We start from the raw sequence: 11,285 nt of genomic DNA on the forward strand, positions 1-11,285 counted from the left end.
ATGATTGAGAAAATAAGAGAGCAAATAATTAATATATTAATTAGAAAATATTAAAAATAATAAAAAATTAAAATTAATTAATTTTAATTATAAGAATATTAAAATAATAATATATATTTTTTTAATAACATTTAAAATGATATTTTTATTTAAAAAAATAATTTTATATTATGAAATTCAATACTAAATAGGCCTAAAAATAAAAATAAAAAAATTTAAGTTAATTACGTTACGGAAGTAGAGAAAAATCAAGCCAGCAACTAACTATAATATCCAATCAAAATGGCTAATATTTTAGAAGATTTAGTTTAAATTGACCTCTTCTTATTGTTTTTCCAATATTAATTAATATACACAACAATTGTGTGATAGAAAGCGATAGAATAGACAGAGATTTTTGTGGAAGAGATCATGCAATTTATGAAGGGTTTTCTCCTTCAAAATCTTTGGGTGGGATGCAAAATGGTAGTGGTGGTGGTGTAAAGAATGATGACACATATGCTCATGTCAGCATTTTATCACCTTGCAATTAATCAAATCAGTAAAAATGTTTTGATTCTAAATTTTCAATTAATTGATATATTTTTTTATAAAATTAAAAAAAACTAATACTAAAATTATGAATGATGTTACCAACAATTGATTAAATAAGTGGGTGAAACTCATTTTAGGTTAATATCATCCATAAAATCGAGAATCAAATCTTGAAATTATTGTCGTGTAAATTTTATTTAAAGCGTGATTTATTTTAAATACGTGTGTTTATTTTTATTTAAAAAAATTATTTAAATATTATTTTCTACTCTTACGTAAAATAAAAAAAAAGTTATAAATGATGTTGTTCTAAAAAAAAAAAATTATAAATGATGTTAAAGCTTACAATTTTTTATATTAGTAATAATAATAATAAAAAAAAAATCATTTCGCAGAATTTGCAGTTGAAGTGAGCAATCACCCATCATTCAATCCAAAAACAATAAGAATCTGATATTCTGACGGGAGAGATTGAGAAGCAGCACACTGATAATCTTTTTGGTTGGTTTGATGGTTTGGTTGGCTACATTTTAAAAGCAAGTGATTGAACGGTCAATATAGAATGGACTGCTAGATCAAGCCGTGGGAATATGGGATATCGTTGGGTCACCCATCCATCCAATCTTGGCATGCAAAGAAAGAGAAGAGAGTAATTGAAAGAGAAAAGCTTATGTTAGTAGCAGATGCCTATCCTCTTCTTCTTCAATAATCAATTGTGCTATTGCGTCATCTCATTCTCACAAACCAACTAGTGTGTGATGCTAGGCGTGCGCTTGAGCTAAATCTAGAAGAAAGTCCCATACATCATACATGATCTTGTCAGACAATACCTAGTGTAGATGGGTCAACAGGCCTATGCATTATCCTCTGGAATCTCAACAGAAATCATGCACAAAATTCTGGAGGAATTATAGTGTCTCTTCTCATTACTTATTTTCCTTTTCTCAGGATGATGGCATGATCTTCCAACTCAAACTGTTTTTACATGTTTTTTAAAAGCAGTGTTCTAAGTTTCTACATGCCTCTTTTACTCCTTCAAAACCTTGACCCACAACTTCAGGTAAATTTACTGATTCTATTAGGGTTACGCATGGTTTTTAGATCTAAATTAAATTAAAAAATTATATGAATGAAAATTATTTTGATATTTTAATTTAATTTTAATTTTTTTATTAAAAAATAAATCAATATCATACTGAATTGAATTAACATTATATTAAATTAAAAATAAAATTTATATATATATTTTTATAATTTTTTAGATGTATTATATATTTTTAATAAAATTATATATTTGTATATATATATAAATACAATATAGTATTATATTTTATTTTTTTATATTTTTTAATAATTTTAATTATAAATACATAAAATCACCTTATATTTCTTAATTATAAGTGTATTATTAAACTATATACATACTTAATTCATAATTTTATTTCTATTTTATTGATAAATATTACATAATTAATAAATAATCAAAATATAATATCCTACTATTACATAATATGCTATTTTAATAGTTAAAAGATATATTATATAATATATAATGTATTAATAATTAAAATCAAAATTTAAATACTAATTCAACTATATTTTTTATTAAAATAATTGTATAAAATTATTTTAAAATTGAGAAGAGTGCTGAAACAATACTGAAATTTTGATTCAGTTCAGTTCTGATTTTTGAGCAAACCCCAAATCAAACTGAAACTAGAATCGCACACCTCTATTTCTAATAATACTCATTCACAGTAGCATCTGTTTCATTAAAAAAAAAAAAAAAAGAAGCTATTTTGCTTACCATTAAAACGAGTACATTAAACTACATAAGCCTTCAAAAATTGGGAAACAGACCAACATGGAGCAAGCAACAACCATTTGTAATGCCCCACCATGTACAATAACAGGAAATAGGTGCTATACCACTTCATATTGTCTCTTAAATTGCCCATGATATTGCGCCAAATGATTTCAGGAAGTTGCGGCTTGACTTGCAATTCAAGATAATTGAAAAGCATGCCCAGTATCACCAAATGAATATGGCCCGGCAGAGGGTGATTAAAAACAAAAGAAAAGAATATATCTTTTATTATCGGATCTTAATTTACTTGCGGGGATTTCATGGGGCACCTTAACTGCACACACCAGCACTTATCCGCTATATGCCCCCAAAAAAATTGGAAAAGAATTGATGGCGGTTGAACTTTAATCAAGCAGCTGATCAGGAGGGACTTGGCCAAATATATCAGGACATGACTCCCAATTTCCTTGTTGCCTGGCTTCCCAATATCCGCCAACATAACGATATGAATCACTTCCTTTATCCTTTACAAACCACCGCGGCTTCCATCCACTCTCTTGCATTTTCCGGGCCTAATACAAATCCAAACAATATATAATCAGAACAAGTGACAGGAAATGGTTTGTCAATCACAATTTTAAGGAAATCAGACCTCAAGTTTAATATTACAATCTAGTAGTTCATTGTGTGATACATAAAATCAGACCTCTTACACCATTTTACATCGCTGTCCATCTTTCTTCTCAATTTGACCAGTTATTAAGACATCTATCTTAGCATTGATGCACGGAATTCAATTAAAAATAATGTGCCAAATTATCCAACCTTAAGGAAGACAGTCTACTCATCTTAGTGCTCACAAACATGCGCGCACACACCACCAGAGGAGGGGCCAACTTACCTGGCGTTGGCGCTGCTCGAGTCGCAATTTCTCTAAATTTGCCATCTCAAATTCACCATTTTCCAAGTGCCTTTGATCTGGCCTAAGCCTTGAATCTGTAGGTGGCAACTTTTCCTGCATATAACAATCTAACATCAGAAATCAATGTTCCAATGAACAGAAGTTGCCTATGAAAAAGTAAAGTCCAATATTCCCAAAAATTCAACTATTTCATATTCTTTCAATTTATTATATACCATTTAAGGGTTGACTCTGTGGATGCACATGTTTAGGAGAGTTGCCATAGCACAACATTAAATGAGATATGAATTTGTGTACTGCATAAATGTGATTGATAAAGTCATCTTTTCACTCTGTTGTAATGTGTCTAAACACCAAATTAAAAAAGATGAGTGGCTAACTATAAAACAGCAACAAGATAACAATAACCTTAAGTCCTGGAGTAAGTTCATTCAATGTTATGGCAAAGCGTGTCAAGTTATATCTGGTGGGAAATTTGGGAGGCCTGCTTCGCTTCCATAGTAGATGGGCATCTTTTAGAGATTCAAATCCTTTTCCCTTAACAGGGCAGTCATCATTCACGTAATGCATGCTCTCATCCCACTTTCCAAAAAGAGTTGCCACTCTTTTACCATTCCTGCCTTGAACTGCCCCATGTACCTGCAAAAACAACCAAGTACACATAAACTGATAATATCCATGAAAGGGGTTCTAGTAGACAATAGTGGAAGCAAAAACCCTTATTGTGCCTTTTAAAACAGGTAGCTTTTTTTTTTCATCCAGAAGCCTGGAATTATGCATTGTTTCCAAACAATATTCATTAAATTTAGCATTTGAAAGAAAAGTTTCACCAACAAGCGTGAAACATAATGGCATAATGACCAATATTCACACCAATAACATTGGAGTGAACCATTGCATAAGATGCAAAAATGCCATTTCTTAAAAATGACTTGTTAACATTATATTGATGAGATATCCCTTGGTTGTCCGTTTAGGCACCGTATGTCTAGTACCCCTAAAGATGGTGTTAAGGTGATAACATATGAAAATCACGAAGTGCAACAAGGTGTGTTTTCAACTTTCCTCTTTATAAGCATATTTGTTGAGCAAAATTTAATCCATGAACATTTTAAGATGCCAACAAAAATCAATTAGTGACCCAATGCACAAAACATCCTACACTTTTGGAACCCGAGGAGGGTTGATGTATGCACGCAACCTTACCCCTACTTTGCAGAGAGACTGTTTCCATGCATCCCTTAGCCAAGGAATATAAAAAATCATCATACTTCCATGGATCAGAGGCACATAAAAAGGTCATCAAGGGACACACTAACACCACTTGAGAGAGAAAGAGAGTGCACACCTGGTGAGGATTTCGGTCTATGATGGACTGTTCCTTAAATTTCAGTTTGCATGAATATTCACGATTTCCCTCTATTCGCATTGTGCCATAGTGATCACAGTACAATTTTCCCAATATAAGATTGTATATTGATGTCGTAACCTATCATTTCAAAAAATAAAATTTCAGATCATAGTACAGTTTTCCCAATATTAGATTGTACATTGATGTTTATAGGTTTCCCAATGTAAGATTTATTTATGATGTTGCAACCTATGTTACCTATCATTTTTTAAAATAAAATTGCAAACAGGAAGCCGACAAATATAAATATAGAGTATGAATGGTCATACCTTGCTCCATTGAAAAACTTCTCCATCATCAAATTCCAATGTCAAAACACCAACAGGATCAAGCTGAATTGAACGACCCCAAAATTTGCTCTTTAGATTACTATCTCCACAAAATTTCCATCCTTTACCCTCACAATGACATGCAACAATCATGGGGTGATGACTGACCTGACAAAAACAGTAGGCTTCTTGACATTTGGAGTTTTTAATAAAAAAAATAGAAAAAGGAAAAATTAATATCCAAAATAACAAAAGGTCACTTGCGTCAAAGATTGACAAAATAAGTATCTTTACTAGGTAACAAACTAGCCAGTATTAATGCAACAGCATCAAGACCAATTTCTCTACCAAAAGCAGAGATATCATTTTCCATATCTCCTTTTGGGACTAGGGACTCCGAACATACATATTTTGTTCTAGTGGTTGATTAATTGCCATAAATTCATTCTTAATTATCACTTCCCCCCGCTAATAACGTTACTTATCTTCATGAATTAGTAACAAAAAGCGTCCACAAGATTTTAACTGAAAAGTGCACCTACTCTACACATTGCCCCATGGTGAAAAACCCAGTCTTGTGCTGCAATGGAATGATATTGGACTTTCCTCAAGGTATATTCATCTCAGTCTCTCACATAATTTACCCAAGGGGAACAAAATATATTCTATGATGCTCATACTTTGAATTAGTTCATCATATCTCAAACCACACACAATCAATTAGCAGTTCAACTAATCTTAGTTTCTCAAGTTCAATATGGATTTTGCTCAGGCTGAACATTGTAGAATAGAATAATAGATAATATTGATCATAAAATTTGGAACTATCAGGAAGATGCCAAACCTTCTCAGAGAAAAATCGGAGGCCTTTGTCTGGATAGTCAGCCTCATATGTTTCCCCTAATAATGGATTAAATGGTTTGCAAATTCTTCCCTCAGTTGAAGCATATCCAGATACAGCAAAAGCAGCAACATTAAGAATCCTCATAAGGCTATTACCCTGAGGCAGTTAATGATATAAATGTATCTAATCCATGAGAGAGAGAGAGAGAGAGAGAAAGAGAGGAGGGGGGGGGGGGATGGGGTCGTGCTACCAAGTTGCCAGTGCCCACAAACCATAGAACAATAATCTGGAGGGCTTTCCTCGGATGGATGAGTACTATGATAGTGTTTTAAACCTTGACATTCATGAAATATGCATGAGAAAATCCAAGTACATTCTATGAAATTTGATAACAGCCATACTGGCAACACAACAGCAAGATGCTATGCAACAGGGAGATGGTCTCACTACAAATGTAAAATAACTAGAATTTATGATTATGTATGTACTCTTGCACACATGCAAGTGATAAAAATTTTTGTATCAAAATAATGGACAACTTGAGAAGTATATCAAATTTCATAAAAGAATCAAATTTCATAAAAGAAACAAGCAGCTTGTACAAATGAAGTAGAAGCTCTGAGGCCCTAAAATGTAAATGCTATTACCTCAAAACTGTGATGTCCTAACTCCAAATGAATTGATAAAGCAAAGAAATGAATAACAATTACTTTGCTGTGTTGTGGAAGAAGAAAGAAAAATGCAAATCTACTATAATAGACTTACCCTTCTTCCCCATTCATATGCCCGATCAAGGAGGTAAGAGTATTCCAAATCTTCAAAACATTTTTGCAGAGAAGAGAGAGGTTCATTAAAGTAAACCGGAAGACAAACTTTGGTGAGGTCCTTCCCAATATTATCCTTGATCATGGACCAAAGGCTAACACCTTTTTCTTTCTCAACTGGGTCAGGTAACTTCTTACGCCGCTTAACATAAGGATAATCTTTCCCAACAGATCTAATGGAAGGATCGGTATCATCTTCTGATTCAAGTGCATAAAGCCCTCCGTCATCAGAAGAGAAAGATGATGTCCTAAAATCAGATCCACTACTTTTGAAGGAACCTGATGACAGAAAGTCACGAGTATCAAAGAAGGTATTCTCATCATCATCGGTTTCTTCCTCTGCAGCATCAACTCTTTCATTCTCATAATCAGATTCAGTTGCACTTGCTTCTGGAAGGAAAACAAAAAATTCAGAGTAAAATTCAATCAAGGATTCTATAATGTAGCCAAGACAATAAGAATCAAAACAAAATGCCATAAAACCTTGGATATTTGAAACTACTTCTTTAAGACAGTTGAAGTAAAATGGTGAGAGAAAAAAATATAAAGATAGGGGGCAAAGCATTATACATTTAGCCTTCAACAAGCAATCAGCAAATAAAGCTTCAAAAATAGAGAGGTGGAGCAAAAATGAAGTAAATCCATTTCGAGTCAACTCAGCATGGCATTGATTTGCAAGTTCAGGTCTTAACCTTAACACAGTAACTATTTTTAAATCCCATATGTTAACCATTATAAGTTCTCTGCTATTCAGCCAAGCAGACTAAAAATATTCTCAGATTCCAAGTTGCACTGCCATGGACACTTCTGACAAAAGAAATTGCAACTCCCAATTATGGCACATATCAGTTTTAAGTTTGTCATATATAACTACCTTGGTGAAAATTAATAACAACGCAAGGAAGATTTAACCATGTTGCCTTTGCCACTAATAAAATCAGCAGGCAAACTCAATCAAGCTTGCTTCTTGTAAATTACAGGGTCAGGACAACAATTCAGATGATGTACAAATGCCAAGTCACTATAACTGAAATATGAAGAACAATTTACAACATCAAACAGATGCAAGTATCTTGGTGTAGTTGCTAACATTAACTGAAAGGCCCATATCATAATGACCAGTAAAAAATCAACACTTGCTATTAAAGAATTTCAAAGTAAAACCACTGACCACTGGACTTGTCACGTCTTAAGATAGAAGAAGCCACTTGATCATTGAACTGTCTTTGACTCTCATCAACTACTGTATTTTCCAGGTCAACCTTTTCTGTCTACAAAATACAATTGCAAAAGCAGTTCCTCAGTAGAACTTGAAAACATGTGATATAAGTAACCTTGAACCAAAAACAGATATGCAGAAATTTGATTTAGACACTCAACGGAAATAGAACTGAATTCGTAAATCAAAATTGTCAATTACTTAAATTTGACAAAAACTGAAATATTTCATTGTATGCTAGGTAACTACCATCACAAACTGGAAAAAAATTTCTTCCAAGGCGTATGAACGAAATAAATGAAACTGCAGTCCCCACAATTCAACTAGCTTCTTTAGCTAAAATATACCGTTAAGTCTCTCAAATTTCCAACCATTCAAATAAGTCATTTTCCATCTTTTTTAGCATAAAATTGTCAAAAGCAAAGAAGTAACAAATTAATAATATTAGCAAAAGAAGACAAAGAAGAACATTGCAAGTAATCCTGTCAAAGCATCATGGCATCAAGTTTTTTGCAATGTTCTGTTCCCCATAGGTCTTAGCAAAGCAGCAGAATTTACGCTGGCAACACATTTATATTGCAATAATTCAAGCCTGCTGTAACAGTTAGTCTTTAATTACAAAATCTGCCTTTTTTATCAACCAGTGATAAGTTATTTTTAAATAAATTTAGCCAAAAACCAAGCTTAATATGAAATGGTAATGATTCACAAAATAACTTGGATGAGGCAACTTAAAAAATGGTGATTGAAGGTGATCCTAAAATAACAACAAGAATAAAGAAATCTATACTCTGAACTCAACTATCTCCAAAAATTTCATGTAACTGTAATGCCATTGTGGAAGGAAATGCAAGTCATGATAAAGTTTTATTTGTTTCATATTACAAAAAGCAGAGCCATTATCCGCAAAGAACGTATGCATGCAAACTGGGCATCCCTTCTATATCATTCTTGTATCTCAATAACACTCATAAAAAAAACTACATAACTTGTCTAATACAGAAAGCCATAATTTACAAGAACATCCTATAGAACTCTCGCCCATTGATAAGAAAAAGTGCCTAGATTAGTGAACATCATAACATTTATAACACTTATGACTTAACAACTGTTTGAGGGACTAATTTATATTTTAAACACCACAAGTTTTGTCCAAAAACCAACATGATGCATGTTAGAAGAGAAATTAACAGTAGGTGTAGATATTTGGCATAAATCTATAACAAATACTACATTCAGCCTTCCAATATTTATGACCTTGATGTTATAAGTATAAAACCTAACAGGCATTTCCTGTTTCATTATGAAGGATAAACCACAGAGCCTATGGCAAGTTCTCACTCCTCAGGCTATATCAAAGACATAAACCAGGTGAAATTGTCCTTCTGGGCCTACAAACAACGTAAGATAGAGATAGAGAAGCCAATGTAGCCTCTAATCAAGCGACCACAATCCCTAAAATCCAGAAATCAAAATTTTAACAAATTATTGATTATTACTTCATAAGGATACACCAATGTTCAAAACGCCACCTCCAAATGAATTTTCTATACAAAAGAATCACGGAAAGATAAAAGGAAAAATTACAACTCTAGTTATGGGCACAAATGCAAACAAATCACAAAAAATACCTCCGCCTTCTATATGTTCAATTTACTTCTATGGTCTTAAATCATATGGAATTTGCACAATTCTGCAAAGTAGGAGAAACTGCAGAAGCAGAGGAAGAAGGGGAAGTAGAAGTAGTAGTAGCAGTACAAAAACTCCGAATTCGAATGCCATGTTCTTTCCTATTTTTCATTACATGTACCTCTAACTGGCGGAGGGTGTCGATAAGGAGCAATTGCTTCTGCTTGAGCAGCACAATCTGGTTCTGCAGCGATGCAAATTCACTCCTCATAATCTGCTCGCTTTCCTGGATTGCCTCCTCCCTTACGCTCTCCTCCTGAAGCCGCTGCCTCAGCTTCTCCGTTGAGACGGCCACGTTATCTATCGGAGCCATTAGTTCGCTATTGGACATGCGAGGGAACATGTCCTTCACCGCCTGCAATGCCTCCATCCACGCCAAACGATCCTCCCGCGTCTCCGCTCTCAAATGGAGCCTCTTCGTGCCAGTGAATATCGAGAATCTCTTATCATCTGATCTGCTCTCGCGGATCGATGACACCTAAAAACATCGATCGGAGTTCTCGTTTAAAATGAAATCCAATAAAGGAAGGGAAAAAAAAATTCAATTTACGGATTAATAGAAAAGGACCTTGAGATGGATTTCGCCGACTGGAATGCGTCTGAACTGACTGTTTCCGTTGTTAGGCCTCGAAATCCTTCTCATAGATTCTTCCCCGATGACTTTGGATCCTTTCTCCGTCTCTCGATTGACGACGATCTTATCAGGTCCATGAATCTTATAATACGATAACACACCATCCTGCAAAACAAACCATCTAGGCCTCCACCCTTTCCCGTAATTCACCCACTTATGCAGAATGCCCGATATTCCATTCCCAACTATATCATTTATCCTCACATCAACCTGCTGCTCTCGCGGCAACGACACCGTCTTAACCGCCAAAGCAGCCGCCAAGCTTCGCTGGCTGGGCCGATTACTATTGCTGATGAGATTGCTGTCATTACAATCACTTACGTTGTGGTCGTGGCTGAGATGGTTCAGGAAATGAGAGTGGTGATTATGGACGGCAAAGATGGATCGGGTAATCGGGTCGGATCTAGATGTGATTGCCATGGTTAAGGACTTGGTCGATGAATGGTCGGAGACGGTGGAAACACAACAAAGGTGATGCATAGGACAGAGAGAATCAGAATGAACAGGGAAATGCACCGGAACGGAGCATAGCGAGAACTTTCATTTTTAGAGAGAGAAAACGGTTACAGAGAAATGGCGTGAAATAGAAGGAACGGTTGATTGATTCCGTTAAAAAGATTTCTAGCTGGAGAGAAACAGAGTGAATTTAATAGCGATGAGTTCGGTGGGGGAAAAAGGAAAAGAAAGAGAGGGAAGGATTAAGCAGAGAGAGAAGGAATCCAAATCCAAATATCTCCAAATCCCAACGCGGAAACGAATTGAATTCAATTGAATTCCTTTGTTTTTGATAATTGAAATTGAAAAACCAGAACAAAGTATTATATTTATTCATGTATTTATAATACACGGGAGGCAGTTTAAAATGCGAAGCGGTTGGTTCCGCGAGTTTATGACTTACGACTCTCCCTCTCTCCTTCTCTCTTGCTCTCCGTCTCTTCTTAACTTTATTCGAAGGTTTGTTTGTATGTGGAGGGATGCAGTTAAAAAGGTGGGGATTCGCCGCCGGCGTATCAGAATAGTTACGTAAAGGATGAAGATGTTGACACGTGGACGGCGTAAGTGAGGTGTTTCACGGATCTGGGCAAGAGAAGAAGGAGAGTATTATTAATTAATGATAAATTAAATACTTTTA

General features: G+C 34.4%; 1 protein-coding gene across 3 annotated transcripts; it reads right to left on the reverse strand.

Annotated features, from left to right (window-relative positions):
* Positions 1–2,315: 2,315 nt before the first annotated feature.
* On the reverse strand, positions 2,316–11,066 carry LOC110646980 (oxysterol-binding protein-related protein 1C). Of its 3 annotated transcripts, XM_058131037.1 has the most exons (11): positions 10,088–11,066; positions 9,520–9,997; positions 8,745–8,797; positions 7,783–7,882; positions 6,553–7,001; positions 5,788–5,943; positions 4,944–5,111; positions 4,612–4,752; positions 3,672–3,902; positions 3,243–3,356; positions 2,316–2,913 (listed from the first exon to the last, which is right to left on the reverse strand). In XM_058131037.1, the coding sequence occupies exons 1-11, from the start codon at positions 10,631–10,633 to the stop codon at positions 2,746–2,748; spliced, it is 2,604 nt and encodes an 867-aa protein (XP_057987020.1). In that variant the 5' UTR covers positions 10,634–11,066; the 3' UTR covers positions 2,316–2,745. The 3 variants fall into 3 exon arrangements, with proteins under 3 accessions (XP_057987020.1, XP_021656311.2, XP_021656304.2); XM_021800619.2 differs by lacking the exon at positions 8,745–8,797 and having other exon boundaries at positions 6,553–6,998; positions 9,641–9,997; XM_021800612.2 differs by lacking the exon at positions 8,745–8,797 and having other exon boundaries at positions 9,641–9,997; positions 10,088–11,065.
* Positions 11,067–11,285: the final 219 nt, after the last annotated feature.

The sequence above is a fragment of the Hevea brasiliensis genome, chromosome 12, assembly GCF_030052815.1.
Source record: "Hevea brasiliensis isolate MT/VB/25A 57/8 chromosome 12, ASM3005281v1, whole genome shotgun sequence".
NCBI lineage: Eukaryota > Viridiplantae > Streptophyta > Magnoliopsida > Malpighiales > Euphorbiaceae > Hevea > Hevea brasiliensis.

Excerpts from the sequence above, each read along its gene's own strand:
- LOC110646980 (XM_058131037.1), bottom strand. The coding sequence starts at position 10,633 with ATGCATCACCTTTGTTGTGTTTCCACCGTCTCCGACCATTCATCGACC. Across the intron at positions 8,798-9,519 it reads TTCTCCTACTTTGCAGAATT|TGTTATTGAGATACAAGAAT; the intron begins GTGCAAATTCCA and ends TTTTTTTATGAG. Across the intron at positions 3,903-4,611 it reads TAGACCGAAATCCTCACCAG|GTACATGGGGCAGTTCAAGG; the intron begins GTGTGCACTCTC and ends TTGTTTTTGCAG.